The sequence below is a fragment of the Balaenoptera physalus genome, assembly GCF_965194825.1.
Source record: "Balaenoptera physalus genome assembly, chromosome: 3".
Classification (NCBI taxonomy): domain Eukaryota; kingdom Metazoa; phylum Chordata; class Mammalia; order Artiodactyla; family Balaenopteridae; genus Balaenoptera; species Balaenoptera physalus.
In genome coordinates this window covers 22,100,780-22,119,567 of record NC_138890.1, presented here as the reverse complement: position 1 = coordinate 22,119,567, position 18,788 = coordinate 22,100,780, and the positions used below count along the sequence as shown (strand labels likewise).

Below are 18,788 nucleotides of genomic sequence, written 5' to 3'. Positions count from 1 at the left end.
TTCAGACAATACTACAAAGCTACAGTAATCAAGACAGTATGGTACTGGCACAGAAACAGAGATATAGATCAATGGAACAGGATAGAAAGCCCAGAGATAAACCCACGCACATATGGTCACCTTATCTTTGATAAAGGAGGCAAGAATATACAGTGGAGAAAAGACAGCCTCTTCAATAAGTGGTGCTGGGAAAACTGGACAGGTACATGTAAAAGAATGAAATTAGAACACTGCCTAACACCATACACAAAAACAAACTCAAAATGGATTAAAGACCTAAATGTAAGGCCAGACACTATCAAACTCTTAGAGGAAAACAGAGGCAGAACACTCTATGACATAAATCACAGCAAGATCCTTTTTGACCCACCTCCTAGAGAAATGGAAATAAAAACACAAATAAACAAATGGGACCTAATGAAACTTCAAAGCTTTTGCACAGCAAAGGAAACCATAAACGAGATGAGAAGACAACCCTCAGAATGGGAGAAAATATTTGCAAATGAAGCAACTGACAAAGGATTAAACTCCAAAATATACAAGCAGCTCATGCAGCTCAATATCAAAAAAAACAAACAACCCAATCCAAAAATGGGCAGAAGACCTAAATAGACCTTTCTCCAAAGAAGATATACAGGTTGCCAACAAACACATGAAAGAATGCTCAACATCATTAATCATTAGAGAAATGCAAATCAAAACTACAATGAGATATCATCTCACACCAGTCAGAATGGCCATCATCAGAAAATCTACAAACGATAAATGCTGGAGAGGGTGTGGAGAAAAGGGAACCCTCTTGCACTGTTGGTGGGAATGTAAATTGATACAGCCACTATGGAGCACAGTATGGAGGTTCCTTAAAAAACTAAAAATAGAACTACCATACAACCCAGCAATCCCACTACTGGGCATATACCCTGAGGAAACCATAATTCAAAAAGAGTCATGTACCAAAATGTTCATTGCAGCTCTATTTACAATAGCCAGGACATGGAAGTAACCTAAGTGTCCATCAACAGATGAATGGCTAAAGAAGATGTGGCACAGATATACAGTGGAATATTACTCAGCCATAAAAAGAAATGAAATTGAGTTATCTGTAGTGAGGTGGATGGACCTAGAGTCTGTCATACAGAGTGAAGTAAGTCAGAAAGAGAAAAACAAATACAGTATGCTAACACATATATATGGAATCTAAGAAGAAAAAAAAAAGTCATGAAGAACCTAAGGGCAAGACGGGAATAAAGACACAGACCTACTAGAGAATGGACTTGAGGATATGGGGAGGGGGAAGGGTAAGCTGTGACAAAGTGAGAGAGTGGCATGGACATATATACACTACCAAACGTAAAATAGATAGCTAGTGGGAAGCAGCCGCATAGCACAGGGAGATCAGCTCGGTGCTTTGTGACCACCTAGAGAGGTGGGATAGGGAGGGTGGGAGGGAGGGAGACGCAAGAGGGAAGAGATATGGGAACATATGTATATGTATAACTGATTCACTTTGTTATAAAGCAGAAACTAACACACCATTGTAAAGCAATTATACTCCAATAAAGATGTTAAAAAAAAAAAGGTGTCAGATATGGGGATATATGTATATGTATAGCTGATTCACTTTGTTATAAAGCAGAAACTAACACACCATTGTAAAGCAATTATACTCCAGTAAAGATGTTTAAAAAAAAAAAAAAAGCCCTATTCTTTAACTAGGTTCTAGGCTAGGAATTTTGGCTCTAACATGTCTGAGGAATGCCCATCTGTATCTTTGGCAGTTGTCAGGTAAGAGCAGAGGAGGTTAGAGGGAAGAAAAGAGAAACAAACATATATAGAAAACAAATAGAAACCTTGGACAAAGAGTAGGAAGAATTAAAAAAGAAAAAAGGTCCCTAGTTAGTTTTCCCTTTCCTAGTGATTTTGGAAAGTGTGAACAGTTGCATCGCATAACTTACTGATTCAGGTTATCCTTCCTCATCTTTTTTTTGTTGTTGTGTCATTTGTACCTCATTTCCATTTTGACAGGAAGATATGTTTTCTCAGAAGCATGCTGTTACTTGAGATGGTAAAGGGTCAAAGTGCAGTGCTGTCTGACAACGGCGGAGTTGAGGTACAGGAGGAGTAGTGAGGGTTCCTTCTTCACTTCTCCGTGTGGAGTACAGTAAGCCCAGAACTTGTGTGGAGGATTGAAATCTGCTGAAGGGACGTCTACCCTTGAACCAAGGGTGCTGGAGGCTAAAACCTGAAACTTGAAAGAAAGAAATTTCAGACATAAGTACTACTTCTCAGTCACAAATGCTCCTTTCTCTCAGTTGTGTAAGTAAATGTTGACTTACTTTTAAAAAGAAAGAAACTACTAACGACGGAGAAATTTTGTTCCTAACTTGTTTGTTTTCTTTCTCTAGTCATTATTCTTTATTAAATCAGTGAGAGGAACTGAACACATTTTCTACCGTGTACCACAGTTGACAGTATAACAAGATCCAGATAATTCTACCTGTATGAATCTCTGGGCTTTCTTTAATTTGTGTAGAGTGAAAATTTTCAGGCTAAAAAGAGCGAAATAAAGCAAGCACTAGCACATTCGACTTCTTACATTTGTCTGAATGGTACATTCTTTTTTATTCCCAGAGTCCTCTCCCTTTATTAACAGTGCAGGAGTCAGAGGCTCGATGTGCTCTCTGGGAAAGGGGAGTTGGTCAGCCCACTGACTGCAGGATGTGTTCATAATGAGCTTTAATGCGCAGGCCTTTGAATGGAGATCTGTTAGGACTGATAGGTTTTACAAGCTCTTAACAGGAAAGCTTTATGCCTGCGAATGGTTTAAAGTGCACCCTAGTTCCTTAGCAGAGGAGGATTTTTTTTTTATTCAAATGGATTTCTTTCCTTATATATTGCTGATATGCTTGCTAGAGTTTAAAATGAAATTGTAATAGTTTCACTGTAAAGCATTTGGAAATTTCCCTAATATCTGTGCGCCCAATTTATCACCTGTTTACAGTGTAGGGAGTAGATTCAGTGTGGACAGACTGGAGGCTGGGGGGTAACTGATGAGTTTGTTGTTTTGATGCAGGTGAGAGGTGATTATGGCCTGAACTAATGTGTTCAGATTTTGTCCTGGATTAATGTGTTCTGCATTTTACTGTCTTAATGAAGTGTTTTATCTTGCAGGGGTTAATTGTGGATTAACTCGATCCTTAAGGAGACTTGCTTTTACACTCTGTTGGCTCTAGTCTAGGTAGCCTTCCCTCCAGGGCTAGACTGTCTCTACTCCTAAGACGTGGCCTTTCTGGTGTCTCTGCTCAGTGCCTCTGATGTTCTCTCCACTCTGGCTCTTTGGAGCTTGAATTCTTCCCAGCCCCATGTGAGTTCAGGTAGTTGCTCAACTCATAGCTCTCTGGTAGTTGTTCTTTGACACTGTGGAGTCTTTCCCTGTACATGCAGGCTTAGTATTTGGTCAAAGACTCCAGGGGACCCCTGTCAGATCAGACACTGCTGCTTTTCTGGCTAGCTTCTTCCTCTGTGTCATTCTGCTCTGCACATTTCTCCTGTCTTTGGGACTCTTACCCACTGATCTGTCTTCTGAGCTGTGCGGGACTGCTGTTTTCTGTTTGGTCTTCCTCTCCCTGCATCACATATTGGATAGCAAGTCCGGACCATAACCTTGTTAGTTTCTCTTCTCTCAAGGATCATACTCCTGTGCTGCTTGTTTTCCAGCGTCTGAAAACAGTTGCTTTATGCATTTTTGTCTAATTTTAACATAGTTTATGACAGGAGGGCTAGTCTTCTGTCTGTTATGATCAGATTGTGTTGACCTTGTAGAGGGTGAGAAGTAAATAGGAAACTCGTTGAAGGATTGAAAACAGACTATTGCCGTGATTTGTTGATGCTTTATCTAGAGTACACCATTGCTTTCTTTAAAATGGACAGAGGAAATGAAAGGAAACTTAACTCGAGGCTGTTGTAGTAATCTAGGCTTAAACTAGGCTGGAAATGGAGTGAAATGATAAATTCAAGAAATCTTTTGAAGCTGGAACAATTAGGACCTGCTCTAGAAGGTGGTAGGAAGTGAAGATGTGGGAGGAATGAAAGGAGACACTGTGCTGTTTGGCTTGAACCACCGGGAGGGTAATGCCATTTAAGGAGATGGGCAAGACTCATCAGTCTTCAGAGGAGGGGCTAGGTTAAAGAGGAGAAAATGACGAGTTTTGTTTTGGATGAAATAAGTTTGAGTGACCTAGTAAACATCTATATACATGTCAAATGGGCAGAGCAGAGGGCAGGGCTAGAATTTCACCAGCACTGTTCAGATGGAAAATATCCATCTGTATTCTCTGCCATCACTAGGGGCTGTACCAGGGTACTCTGGAAGTACTGGCTGACTCAGAGACATTCCCAGAATCTGACAAGAAAATAGCCTGAGGAGGTCTGGTAACTTCAGGGTGATCCTTGAAGACCCTAACTGTGATATTCTGCCATCTCCTTCCTTCCTTTCTGATCCTGAACGCACTGACATTTGGACTGAAAAAAATAGCTATGTTTTTCTGCCATTTGCTACCTGTAGACTGTTTAGGAAACTTGTTCAGCAGTCTTACCTTCTTTTTTTTTCTGATTGTAGCCCCTCTGGAGAGAGATTTCCATCGTAGGTAGGCCGGTGGTTGTTGCTCTGGGGGAGGATGCTATGCAAAGGAGGTTATCCACACAAATGCTTTCAGTTGTTTTGTGCAGTGCGGACTGTGGCTACTTTGATTCCTCCTTTTTCTTTTTTTTTAAATAAATTTATTTCTTTTTGGCTGTGTTGGGTCTTCGTTGCAGTGCGCGGGCTTCTCATCGCGGTGGCCTTTCTTGTTGCGGAGCACGGGCTCTAGGCACGCGGGCTTCAGTAGTTGTGGCTCATGGGCTCTAGAGCGCAGGCTCACTAGTTGTGGCGCACGGGCTTAGTTGCTCTGCGGCATGTGGGATCTTCCCGGACCAGGGCTCGAACCCATGTCCCCTGCATCGGCAGGCGGATTCCTAACCACTGCGCCACCAGGGAAGTCCCTGATTTCTCCTTTTAAAAAGGGACTATTTCTAATCCCCTTTTTGGATTGTTTGGAGTTCTGATAATATGTCTTGGAGTCCTGTGGAAGAGTGACACACAACCTGGGGATGTGCCGGAGCTTCACCTCTTGTGGTGGCTGGGGTCTGTGTGACTTACCGTGTATAACCAGGTGTGCAGAGACGGGGACCCTCCTGTACCCCTTAGCCTGAATGCAGTCTGTGTGCTCCCTGGTCCACAGGGAAAGGTCAGGAAGACAGAAAGTGGATCAGAGTGTCTTACAAGGCCGGGGTAGTCATCTTTGCATGTAACTACTACTCCCTCGCCTCTCCACTCCCCTCTTGAAAAAATGAGAGTGAAAAGGAGGGCACTTACTCTCTTTTTTGCTTCTCTCGTATAGGAGATGCATCGGAGATTTGAGAATGCCCCCGATTCTGCCAAAACTAAAGCTCTGCAAACTGTTATCGAAATGAAGGTAAGTGAGAACTTCCTAAGGAATCTTATGTGTCATTTCACATTTTATTGTGTGAGTTTAAGAAAGTGGTATGTAATAATAGTTCGCTCATTTTGTAGACTGAGAAGAAATAGTAAGACTTAATGAAAATGACACATTAAAAGAACTTCAGTTTCGTTTCCTCTTGTCCAGCATTTCTTGGAGTCAGCTGTTCTCAAACCTTTTGATATCAGGGCCCCTTATTCTCTTAAAATGACTCATTTCATTTGTTTTTAAGACAATGTCCACCAAATACCAAGTTTGTGTGTCAGTTCTTCTCTCGAGTTAAGAATAGGGTTCCGTGAAAAAAGTACCTGATGGGGCTTGCAGCTCACAGAGCACCCAGTGCTGTCCTGGGAGCAGCGTCACACCCAGGTGCAGCAGCCGGGCCTGGCCCCTTCCTGTGTCGTCACACAGCATGGTACAGAGATACATACTCAAGGGCTGAGCATATGAAAAGTCACCAGGGACATTCCTAAGTGAGCCAGTGTTTTAAAAATGTTCTTTCTTATTTTTCTTTTTTGTCTGAGAGTGCTGACACTGAAGAATACACTGACGGCTAGCATGGTTTGGCGCTGTTGTCCAGAGGCACGAGCGCTTTTGCCTGTCCTTTATACCTTTAGTGCACGTGTTAACACAGTGGAAAAAGCACATAAAGTCATAGTATTATTATGAAAATAGTTTTGACTTCTCAAAAGGGCTAGGAGGCACCCCCAGGCTTTCACGGACTGTACTTTGAAAACTTCTGCTTTAAGTTACTGAGTAGTTAGAAATCTTTAGGCTGAATGTTATGGTGATTGGTGACTAAGCGCTTGCCTTCTGTGTTAAATTCCCTGAATTCAAAACCTGGCTTTATTTAACCAGTTGTATGACATAGAACAAGTAACCTAACCTCTCCATACCTTAATTTCTTTATTGATAAATGGTGATAACAATAGTACCTATCCCATGGGTTCTTTTGTGGTTTAAATTAGTTAAAACAAGTAAAACACTTTAAACAGGACCTGGCACATAGTAAACATTCAGTCAGTGTTAGCTGCTATGCTATTATGATTTTTATTAACAACATATTCCTTCTTGCAAGAGCTAGAAGACTCTTACAGATAGGGACCCCTCCCTCTCCCCCTCCTTCCCTCTCTGTCTCTTTTTTTAACTTCTTTGTATCCCCTAAAAAATTTGACACGGTGTTTTGCATCATGTGCCTTCATTTAATATTTGTTGATGTGGCAAGAGTCTTTAGTTTTTGGTATAGAAATAGTTTTATGTAAATAGATGCTTCTCAAGTACAGTTATCAGAATGGTTCTCTTAATTTAGAAGATTTCCTCTTAAAACTTTGTTTTGATTGTTGTATACATCTTTATTCTCACTGGGGAAAGGGTTTACCAAACAAATACCAAATTAGTGGATTCTGGGTTCTTTATAGTTAGACAATTCATAGTCTTGAACATAATCTTGTAAACAGCCTCTAGAAAGGTGTAATTGCATATTCACATTTCCCACGAGTTTATTGGTACATGTTATTTCCTGATCCCTGTTGGAACCTAAAAACACACGAGTATACCTGTGTTCACAGAATTATTTTGCTTGCCTTTTGATGGCACAGGGAAGTGTACTGGTTTTAACTGGCAATAGATCTATTTTAAGTTGTGTTAACCTCCAGCCATTCTGCTAAGAAGCAAGAGACTGAGATTCTGGTGGCCGAGTGGGGTCAGGTGGATGTTATGTTGAAATTGCAGATGAAATAGCTGAGATGCTGAGAGTGTGGCATGAGCTTGAGAGGATCATGAAGACCTAGACTGGTCTTTGGGGAAAATGGGAAAGGAGGTGATGGTGGACAATCAAAGAGCCCAGCTGTCTTCAAGGTGACGTAATATTCTTTTCTCTCTCCTCCTCCTCTCCCTCCTCCTTTCTCCCACTTTCTTCCCTCTGCTTCCTTCTCCCTTCTCTAACTTCTTCTTTTCCCTTTAGCAGTGGAGGAGCAGGGAGGAATTACTGGACTGCTGTAGGGTTAGAGTTTTGCTGGGTAGATATGGCAGAATTACTGGGATGCAAGTGAATTGAGGGTGGAGGTGAAGGAGTAGTTGGGATGATGAGTCCAGGAATGTAGCCTGGATAGGAAGGAAGAGAATTCAGAATGGATGGACAGGTTGGGAGAAAATGTAGAAGTTAGGGAGGTGGAGGACTCTGTGAGATACAAGAACAGCAGTTAATGTGAGTGACGGTGTGTCAGGCCTGGGAGGAGAGGCCTGGGTGATGTGGTCTTGTAAACTGGATAGCTAAAATGGACCGGAGGATGAGGGCGTTGGCATTACGGATGTCAAGGAATTCGGACATTGAAATCCTAGGATTCTGGCAAGAGTGGCATTTGAAGGAGAGATCTATTGTCAGCCGGGTGCTGAAGACTTCTTCAGCGTGCGGGAGTGACGGGGAAGCCCCTAGATGGCAGCCGTGCGGAGGGAGAGTGAAGAGGAGTGTGAGCTTTAAATGGGAGCAGCATGGAGGAACCTGGAGGATGCCCACACTTCTCCCTGCCACTCTGTGATGCTGGTGGATTAGTGAACTTCAATGGAGAGCGTTGGGGGAAATTATATCCTTCGGGAAAGCCTGGGTTTACTTAGAGCAGGGAGACAACTTTTGAAAAACAGTTGAGCATTTGGGAAATTTAACAAGGAAAAGAGGATTTCAGTGGACTCAGTGGGGTTGGTTGATTAATGATGGGAGACCCAGGGCTGGGGAAGTATAGAGTAGTAGTAAGATGATAAAGAATTTATTTATTTAGTTATTATACGTTCTAGGAGTAAGAAACCTCCTTGGAAAGGGCTGTCCTCAAATAAACCCAGCCTGAGTACTGGTCGGTGCTACAACTAGTCCAACATATCAGGCGTTAATTTTCTGGCCTCATCCCAGAAAGTAGCCTGGCAGGTTCTTTTTCTGCCTCATGGCTTTCAGAGCTGCAGTTATGGTCACTTTTTAGGTGCAGATTTTATGGTGCATGATTTGATAGTGAGTGTCTGATTTGGTCAAGAGCTGCCTCTCTGTCTGTGTTGGGATTTTCAGCTAGTGCATTTGAAGCCGTTTATTTGTTTATTCTTCATGGGCCGGGATAGCTTTAAACGAGTAAATCAAAATCCTGGTTTAGGTTTAGAGTGTCTCTGATTGTGTTAATTTAATATGTTTAATTTTGAACCAAATGTAAGTTTCATTTGAATAGATTTGTAAAAGAAAATTTTCGTTGTGTTATTTTTAAAGGTAATGCAATGCAAGTCAGAGGAGTACAGCCCTCGCCTCTCCCCCGAACCTAAAAATAGCTAGCTGTAAGTGTCTCATGATAAATCCTTTAACTCTTATCGGCATACTCTCAGATAACAAAGAAAGTCAGTCAAGACAGGCTTGAGGTAAAGTGAAAAGAGGAAGTCAGTCTCAAAATTTCTTCCTAAAGGAATGGTTTCTCTAAACTTCCAAATAAAATAAAGCTATACTGAATTTATGCTCTTTAAGGTCTTTACTTCTTAGGTGAATAAGCATATGCAACTATAGATGTAAAAGTATCTATTCTTTGTAGGAGTTTTTCTGTAATTGATGACATCTAAAGTAATCTGGGGATAAACTGGATACTGTGACAGACAAAACCAAGAAAATGAGTATAGACGGATGTACTAGGAGGTGATATTCGTGGTGATGCTGATTTACAAGGACAGTGACGTTTCTTTTTAGAAATCATTATGAGATATTTGAAATGCATGGTGAAGTATAGCGAATAAGTAAGATTACTAATGCAGTAAGTAGCCTCCTCTTATCTGCAGGGGATAGGTTCCATGACCCTCAGTGGATGCCTGAAACCACAGATGGTACCAAAGCCTATATATACTATGTTTTTTCCTATACATGCCTATGATTAATTTTATAAATTAGGCACAATGTGTAAGGGATTAACAACAGTAATTAATAGTAAAATAGAACAGTTATAACAGTATGCTGTAATGGAAGTTATGTGAATAGGTCTCATTCTCTCTCTCTCTCTCAGTATCTTACTGCACAAATCTAATGCCTTCTTCATCTAAACTAAGCACTTGTCATGCACTGTAGCCGTAACTTTTGCAGTTTGAGGTGCAACAGCAAAACTGGCACGAATTTCTTTTTCCTTCATCCCAATTTCACTGCTGGAAGATTCGTTCTGACTGTAGATCTTAGCAACCTCAGCATATGATTTTTTCTCTTAGTGAGAACTTCCACCTCTTCACTTAAAAGAAGCACCTTACGGCTTCTCTTTGTCAAATCTGAATTGCCAGCATACTACTCTTGTGCTTTGGGGATGGTATTAAATAAAATACTGTCACATAAAAATGGTCACTTGAACACAAGCACTGTGATGCCAGGACTGTCCATCTGATAACCGAGACGGCTGCTGTGAGTGCCTAACGGGCGCGGGTACACTGGACAAAGGGATGATTCACGTTCCGGTGGGACAGAATGGGATGGTGTGAGAGTTCATCATGTTGATTGGAACAGCGGTGCACAGTTTAAAACTTCTGAATTGTTTTTTTCTGGAATTTTCCATTTGATATTTTCTGACCACAGTTGACCTCAGGTAACTGAAACCACAGAAAACAGAACCACGGAAAGTAAAACTGTGGAAAAGGCGGGACCACTGTGTGATAAAGTGTAACTGTTAACGTAATTATTCATCCTTTTGTTTTTCTGCAGTGGGACGTTATCAGATCTTTATTATTGTAGATAATGGTTATACGCATTATTGTGTAAATCTTTGAAACCTTCTTACTCTTTTCCCCACTCCTTTGGGGGCAGAAGTAAGCCTTTTAGGGGGGTCAAGTAAAACGATAAAATATTATAGCTAGAAAAGGTTTTACTGTTAATATTACAGATGTTTTCACTAGAAGTTTGTTGACCATAAAGTACTTAGAAACTTTAACTAGTTTTCCATTGCTTCTACTTCTTTAGTTAATACTCTCAATTTTAATCAAAAGGGTGCAGAGGAAAGGATAGAGGAAAAATCATACTATAGATCTCAGTCCTCCTCCTCTCCACCATATGGCCATGAAGGATATATTTTAGAAGCAAGGCACCAGTTGCAATATTTCTACATATTTGTTTATCTTTATTAAATTTCACATCTGTAAAGACAGACTTGTGCAACCTCTCTTGACTTTTTGCGAATACTTTAATGTCTAAATCTTCCTTTGTCCTCAGGATTCAAAAATTTCCTCTATGGAGCGTGGGCTCCGAGACTTGGAAGAGGAGATTCAGATGCTGAAATCGAACGGGGCTTTGAGTACTGAAGAACGAGAGGAAGAAATGAGGCAAATGGAGGTCTATCGGAGCCATTCTAAATTTATGAAAAACAAGGTCATTGTGTGTGATACCGTAATTTTTAAATGGGGTTTGAAAAATTGATGCATGTTCCTACTTCTTTAGTGATGATGGACCTCACGCTGTTTTTATCAGGCTTCAGGGAAGAATACTTGTACCGTAATTGTTTCAGATAGAACTTTCCCAGAATTAAAGTCAGAATTACTGATGTTGTATAGTTATTTCAAATTTCACTTCAAAGAAAATTACTTGTATGAGGCTAAGTGTGTATTATCACAGTTTAACATTTCATGTCTACCAGTACTTCTGAGGCGATTAGTAGGATTACATCCAGATGAGTTTTTCTCACTATATGAAACATGGCATTCTCTATGTCTTGTGAACAAATTTAGAAGTCAAATTCAGCCTAAGAGACTGAATCCAGCTCCCCTTTTTTTTCCTGAAATGGCTTAAATAAAATCGTGTTTTCCCTTCAAACACAGTTCCCTAAAGGAAAGCCCTTTGCGCTCTCCCTTGGAGAAGACCCATGTGTATCAGGTTTATTGTTTCCCACGTGCACTTGGGGTGTATGTACAGTAGGATAGGCATCGCTGAGACATATCAGTCTGTATTATAACCTCAGTCACAGTATTCCTTCTTTAGAGCCAAAGGCGTTTATTTTGATCCTATGAACTATTTTAGGCAAATTGGAGGACTTAGTTTATTACAGTTATCAGTTTATCAGGTCTGTGGTGTTTTAAAGATCATAGTTTCAATTATAAAATATTAGCTAGAAAATAAGTGTTCCTCCCCCTCCCCCTGCCCCCCATATCCCAATTGTGTTAGTTCCCTAATTTCTCAGAAGTGAACAGTGTTCCTTTAATGATACAGTTTCTGGCTTCTTTCTGTGATACCCATACCTGCATATAAGTCAGTAGAATATTCCTCTGTTATTTTAAGAATCTGTTATCAATGACTACGGCCAATTTCATGTAACTTTTAGAACTTCAAAATTCACATATCCAACTTTCTGTTAGTTTTGATTTATCATTCTAACTTGAGAACAAAATAAAATCATCTCTGCTTCCCATTTGCTGATTAGCACATTTCAGTTCATTACCCTGTGAAAATAGTGAGCCCATCTAGGGTCCCTTGAAGAGGAAATTAGGGGAACAGATTTGATTGTGTTCTATGAGTTATTGTTATTTCCAGTTACTGCTCTGGCTCAAAAGCAGATAATAAGAAGACCTAAGTTGACACATGAGTGAAAAAGAATAACAATGTCGTGACAGGTAGAGCAACTGAAGGAGGAGCTAAATTCGAAAGAGGCTCAAGGGGAGGAGCTGAAAAAGAGAGCGGCTGGTCTTCAGGCAGAGGTCTTTGCCGAAGGATTTACCCTTTGCGTGCAGTGATCCCACAGTGGGACCCTGCTGCTCTGGCTCTGGGTGCTCGCACTTTCACTCTGTGGTCGGCAGCTTTGCCCGGGACTAGCGCTAACCAGCCTGCTCTGCTCTTTAACTGACTCCTGTTCACCGGTTTGACCCACGTGCCACCCTGTGTGCAGCGAGTCCTCATGTGCTCTGGAAGCCCTGTCCCTGGTTTTTTTTTTTGTTTTTTTTTTTATTTAATTTTTTATGTTTTTGGCTGTGCCACACGGCATGCGGGATCCTAGCTCCCCGACCAGGGATTGAACCCGCGCCCCCTGCAGTGGGAGCGCGGCGTCTTAACCACTGGACCGCCGGGGAAGGCCCCCTGGTTTTTTATTGTTGCTTTGTCACTGTGTGGATGGTGCTTCAAAGCTGTTTTTTCTCGACTCCTTTCCTGTTAACCAGAAACTTGTTGATTTATGTGAATGGTCTCTTTCTCTTCTTAGGTACAAAGAATGTGCAGATGTTCTAGGTCCATCACCCAGGGTTTATTTGAGTCTGATTTCTTGAGTGAAGTGCTTTACCTTCATATGTAGACATCATCTTTAAGTCCCCGATAGGTGATTTTGCAACAAATTTTACTGTCTTTGGAACAGATGTATAGAAGTGATTAGCTGGGCTTCCCTGGTGGCGCAGTGGTTAAGAATCTGCCTGCCAATGCAGGGTACACGGGTTCGAGCCCTGGTCTGGGAAGATCCCACATGCCGCGGAGCAACTAGGCCCGTGAGCCACAACTACTGAGCCTGCGCGTCTGGAGCCTGTGCTCCGCAACGGGAGAGGCCGCGACAGTGAGAGGCCAGCGCACCGCGATGAAGAGTGGCCCCTGCTCGCCGCAACTGGAGAAAGCCTGCACACAGAAACGAAGACCTAACACAGCCAAAAATAAATTAATTGATTAATTAATTTAAAAAAAAAAAAAAAAAAAAGAAGTGATTAGCTTATTTAGTTATCTGGTCAGTTAGAAGTAGCATGAAACTTAAAGTCTCTAAATCTATTCAGTAGCTCAATCATCTGTCTAGAGAACTTGAAATTCCATTTCAAACTGTGATAAAATGATTATAATAAAATAGCTGACACTTGAGTACTTATTATAAGCATTTTATAACCTACTAAGGTAGGTATATTCTCAACCCAATTTATGGATAAGGAAGCTGAGGTAACACAGTGGTGCTCAGGAAGCACAGTTAGTAAGAGGCAGAGTTTGATTTTTACACAAGCCATTTGGTTCCGGAACCTGTGCTGGTAAGCTCTGCACTCCACTGCCCTATACTAGGCTGTGCACGCATTTGACTCACAAGTGTCAGGGAAAAAACTGCTTCTGAAAATTACGGTAGGATAAGACTGGAATACAGCATTAAAAGAAAAAAAAAAAAACCACTTGTGCTAATTTAGTGTGTTTGCTATTTATGGACCACTTTATAGTATAGATAGAAAAGTGAGATATTTTGTCTAAAAGGGTCCAATTTGGTTTGTTGTAACCATGTATTGTCTAGAGGAGAAGTTGATCTATAACTTTTTTTTCCTCAGCTAGTAGTATTAATTTCTTTTTGTGTCGAACAATAGGCTAAACATTCTATACACTTTTTTGGTTTAATCTGTACGCAGTACAGTGGCACTGGTTTGCTTTCTCCATCTTACTGATTAGGAAACCAAGGCTTAGAGAGGTAGTTACCCAAGAAGACACACTCGTTCGTTCTCACATGGGATTGACTGCAAAAGCCTTATGCTCCTAACTTTTAAGGAAAATTTGTGCTTCTAAACTCTTCTATTTAGGATATTTTCTTCTTTTTCTCAGTCTTTATGGTCAGTATAGCATTATTTGAGGATTATTTAGTAATGCAGATGATGAGGAAACTGAGATTTTATATTTATTTTTGATCACATGGTCTAGAGGTAGCTGGAAATTTGAGTAATCTTTAAGCCATAGTTCTTTAGCTGATGAGGTGAGAACATTTTGAACGTTTCTCCTGACTATTCATTCATACCACAAGTGCGTTTTTAGTGCATTCTGTTTGTTAGGGGTGGGATGTTGGTAAAGGGATGTCATGAAAGATGCTACACCATTACAGTATGTGGCAGCTCCTGGGTACGTATCTGTGTTACAGGATGGAAGTAGCTGCTGTTTACAGCTATCTTCCAGTGATGTCCTTAGCAGCTGCGAGTATTTTGCATACAGTGAGCACACAGAAATGTTTGTTGAATGAATGAATATTCTATTTGTAAGTAGAGATTTCATGCATATGAGAAAAATGCTTGTCTTCCTGATGAAACAGAACAGTAAATTATAAGTTTATTTTTAGTCCTCCTTAAAAGTAATTTTAATTACAGTAAAATTTATTTCATACTTTCTCATGGGAAATTGTTCTCAAAAACTTTGTCCCTTATGCCTAAGATTATTTCAGTCAAAATACTTTAGATACATTCAACTTTTTAAAAAGTATTTTTTGTTTCATCAGTGGTACTGAGATTACTGACTTCTTGTGAAATTTATACTTCCAAGAGTCTATATTTTAGTGCATAGCTACCTTGCTTAGGCAGTAGATACAGTGTAAAAACAGATATGATTTCTGTTAATTTGGCTTACATTTAGAATAAAAGAGTAAAAATTCTTAGAAACACGGTAGAAATGTAAAGGAGATGTTTGATGTTAAATGTTTTCTCAGTTAAGATGAGAAAAATTTATGGGGGAGTGAGTGGCAGCTGTTGATTTATGGATTACTCTGTCAGAGTAATTCAAATTTGATTACACATGTAGATTCTTAGAGAATGAGATTTTATGCGTTCTTTATTTAGGTTATATACTTTTATCCATTTAGTTGATATGATATGTTGTAGGTAATATAACTTTGTAGGTGGAATCTTTCTTTTAGGTCAGTACCCCTAACTCCTCAAAATTATATAATTTTTAGAAAGCACATGTTTATAATGCCTTATAACACTAAAGTGGCTTTTTAAGAAGGACTTTATGTACACTTTCATTTGAGAATGAAAAAAAAACAATGAAAAAATAAATGTGCAGCTTTTGAGTTTAAATAGCAATAGTAGGAAGTTTCTTTTTTCTTTCTGTATTCCATCTACACTAATCCTGCTGTATGATTTGAAGTTTCTTATGACTTAATAAGATGAAAACTGCTTTAGTCGTGTTCAGATGCTTACTGCTGTCTCATAGTCATCTAAGTGAATTGGGATTTTTCTTCTTCCATTCCTTTTCTAATGGATTTCAAAAGTTTAGGGGAGACAATAAATGAAAACTGGAAATTTTGCTATTAGTTGAATAAGCTTTGTTTTTTTGGGGGGGGGTGGTCAGCTAAGATGAGATGGTGCAAAAAGATGAATTGTGTCCTGTCATAAAGTTAATGCTGTATATCTTGACGTGGATCTGTCAAAGATCCAGATCAGAGGTGGTGGTTTTATTTCTTTTTTCCTTACACTGCTTTTTCTTCTTCTCTAGATTGGTCAGGTGAAGCAGGAGCTGTCCAGAAAGGACACAGAACTACTAGCCCTACAGACAAAGCTAGAAACACTCACCAACCAGTTCTCAGACAGCAAGCAGCACACTGAAGTGCTGAAGGAGTCCTTGACTGCTAAGGAGCCTCGAGGGCTGCCATCCTGCAGAACGAGGTAAAAGGAGTTGTGGGATTTGCACGGAGCCCATTCCTTGGCACCTTTTCTTGTGTGTTACCTGTGCAGTTCTTGTTGTGTTGAGATACGGGAGCTATGAATAATGTTATGATGGATTCTTTAGCGATGTGGTCAGTTATAGTACTAAACTATAACCATCTTGTTTCTATTGTTCTTGTATCTAACAAATTAAACCGGTGCAGTTAATATATGTTTTTGATACTTCAGACTTTGACTAAGTCTGTGCTTCTAAGTAGACTTTAAACTAATGTTGTGAAATGAAACGATAGTTGTAAAAGCATTTGTTTTCACCCGTGGTAAATCTTTCAGTCATGAATGGGAGTGAGCTTGGTCAGCCTGTGTTGGGTTATTAAGTGTCCTTAATTTTTGGTATTATGAATAGCTTTAAGTAGGCAAACTGTGGAATCTAGAAATGTTTGAGATAAGTGTTGTTTTGAACTGCAGATTATTAGACATGTGCCTTCATGTCCTGTTTGAAAATAAAGTTAGCATTTTTAGAAATATTAGAAGATTATCTAGTCTGCCAGCCTTGATTAGAGGTAGGAACACACTGAATAATTCCAGGCAGATGAGAATCTATCATATTTTCAATGAGAAGGAATTGATGATGCTATTTGGATTTACTGTCTTAAGGAAAATATTTTCTAAAGATCTCAATGAAATAGGGAATTTAGGTAGGAATAGGTAAGCAGTTCTGCTATATAGAAGAAAAATAAAGCGTATAGTATGGATTAATTTTTTCTTTTCTTTTAAAGAACAAGATAATAGATAAATAAAGGCATAGTGTAATGAAGAAAGGAATGGGTAGTAAAAAGCAGGCATAAAAACATCTTAGACCCAGAAGTTCAGAATCTTCAAGCGAGGAGGAATGGGAAAATGACCAAAATGTTTCATGTAGTATTTTATTTTTTTACAGTTAGGGATTTTGTTGAAAATGAGAGATTTGGATGATGTATTTATAATTTTCCTTACAACTTATACTTTTTCTATTTTGATCACGTTTCTTTTTATCATGATACCTCAGAGGGATATTTTGGGGTAGATAAGGCTCTGGCTCTGGAGTCACAGTTATTGAGTGTGAACTTCAGTTTTACCACTTGCTACCAGGTGCAGGGTCCTGGGCACATTACTTAAGTTCATTGTGCCTCGTTTTACACCTGTAAGATGAAGAGGAGTTCCTGCCTCATTAGGTTGTTAGCATTAAACTAATTTATTCACTCCTAGTGCCTGGCACATAGTAAGGTCTTTGTCTGTCAGTTATTGGCATCCTTCTAATTCTTGTAATACTATCAGCTAATATATGTAAACTGTTAAAACGGTAAGAGAACGTTGTTGCTTTTCTTTTCATTGGCATAAATTTTATGTAGAAGGTCTGCTATTTAACATTTTTATCAAGCTAAATTAAGGTTTATTCAGGGAATTGCAAATACAGAATTATCTGGAAAATGTTAGCTGCAAATTTATTAATTTGTGGCTTTATTAGAGATTTTCACATCAGTGCCTGGTATGAATGCAGTACTACAAAAGGGTCAGAAGAGGGCGCCAGTGTTTTGGAGCTGAGCCTGTTGCCAAGTGCTGCTGTGATAGTTTTGGATGGAGGTGGCAGGTGTGGGAACCAGGGAACCAGGCAGTTGGTTAATGATAATGCAAACACTTAAAAGCTTGTCACAGTCTAATAGATGACTTCTTCCCCTTGGCAACCCATCCTTCTCTTTGTACCCCCCTCTGAAATAGTGTTCTTATTAGCTAGGTCTCACACAGATGGGCTTGGGATTGGTTTCTTGTACCATAGAGAACAAAGACTGTATTTGTGGTCATTCTTGGATGGTTTTTATATTTGTTTTTAGGACTAATTGAGTTTCATCAATTACCCCTGTAAGTTATTAGGACTACTGCTCAAATATAAGGGTCTCATTCTAAAAGATAACAGTAGAAAAGCTAACTTCCTTTTGAATTTGGGGTGATTATATGAATGTTATATGCCTGTTTATCAGGATTTGCTGTTTTTTCTTAAATTACTCTGGTGACACTTGACAAGGCTCACTTTTTCCAAAGCAGCTTTCTCCTGTTGGATCCCATAAAAGACAGTTTGAACCAGCTCTTTGAAAGTTCTCACCTATTTCTATAATTGCTATCTTTCTGTTCCTATAATTGCTCTTTTTAAAAAAAATAATTTTATTTATTTATCTTTGGCTGCATTAGGTCTTCGTTGCTGCGCGTGGGCTTTCTCTAGTTGCGGCGAGCAAGGGCTATTCTTTGTTGTGGTGCACAGGCTTCGCATTGCGGCGGCTTCTCTTGTTGCAGAGCACAGGCTCTAGGCTTGCAGGCTTCAGTAGTTGTGGTACGCGGGCTCATTAGTTGTGGCTCGCAGGCTCTAGAGCACAGGCTCAGTAGTTGTGGCGCACGGGCTTAGTTGCTCTGCGGCATGTGGGATCTTCCCAGACCAGGGCTCGATCCTGTGTCTCCTGCATTGGCAGGAGGATTCTTAACCACTGCGCCACCAGGGAGGCCCCCTATAATTGCTCTTTATCGATCTCATCCTCCTCTCTGAAGCTACCCTAGACTTTCATCCAGCTCTCAAATCACAAAATTAAGCACATATGAAAAAGAACATGGATTCAGGAGTTTTTTGTTTTTGTTTTTTAATTTTAAAATTCTTGAAGGAAAAACGGGATGTGGGAAAAGACCTGGTGTTTTTCCTGTTCAGGGTCCATGGAATGAGGTCCTTTTGTGTTGGGCAGTGTACAGTGTATAGTATCTATGGAATTGCTCCAGTTTTATGAACATCTCCTTTAATCGGTTGACCTTCACAGAGGTGGTCTGGATTTAGTAGCACTGTGGTCAAAGCATGGGCTTTGGAGTCAGACCTAGGCTTGAAAC

At 40.0% G+C, this 18,788-nt stretch overlaps 1 protein-coding gene across 1 annotated transcript in view; it reads left to right on the top strand.

Annotated features, from left to right (window-relative positions):
• The window catches only part of LOC309658156 (ELKS/Rab6-interacting/CAST family member 1-like), a 182,029-nt gene that overhangs the window by 80,961 nt on the left and 82,280 nt on the right, over positions 1-18,788 (top strand). Inside the window, 4 exon segments of the mRNA XM_082456433.1 lie at positions 5,439-5,513; positions 10,741-10,902; positions 15,718-15,858; positions 15,861-15,887. Of these exon segments, the coding sequence (XP_082312559.1) occupies positions 5,439-5,513; positions 10,741-10,902; positions 15,718-15,858; positions 15,861-15,887 (405 nt within the window).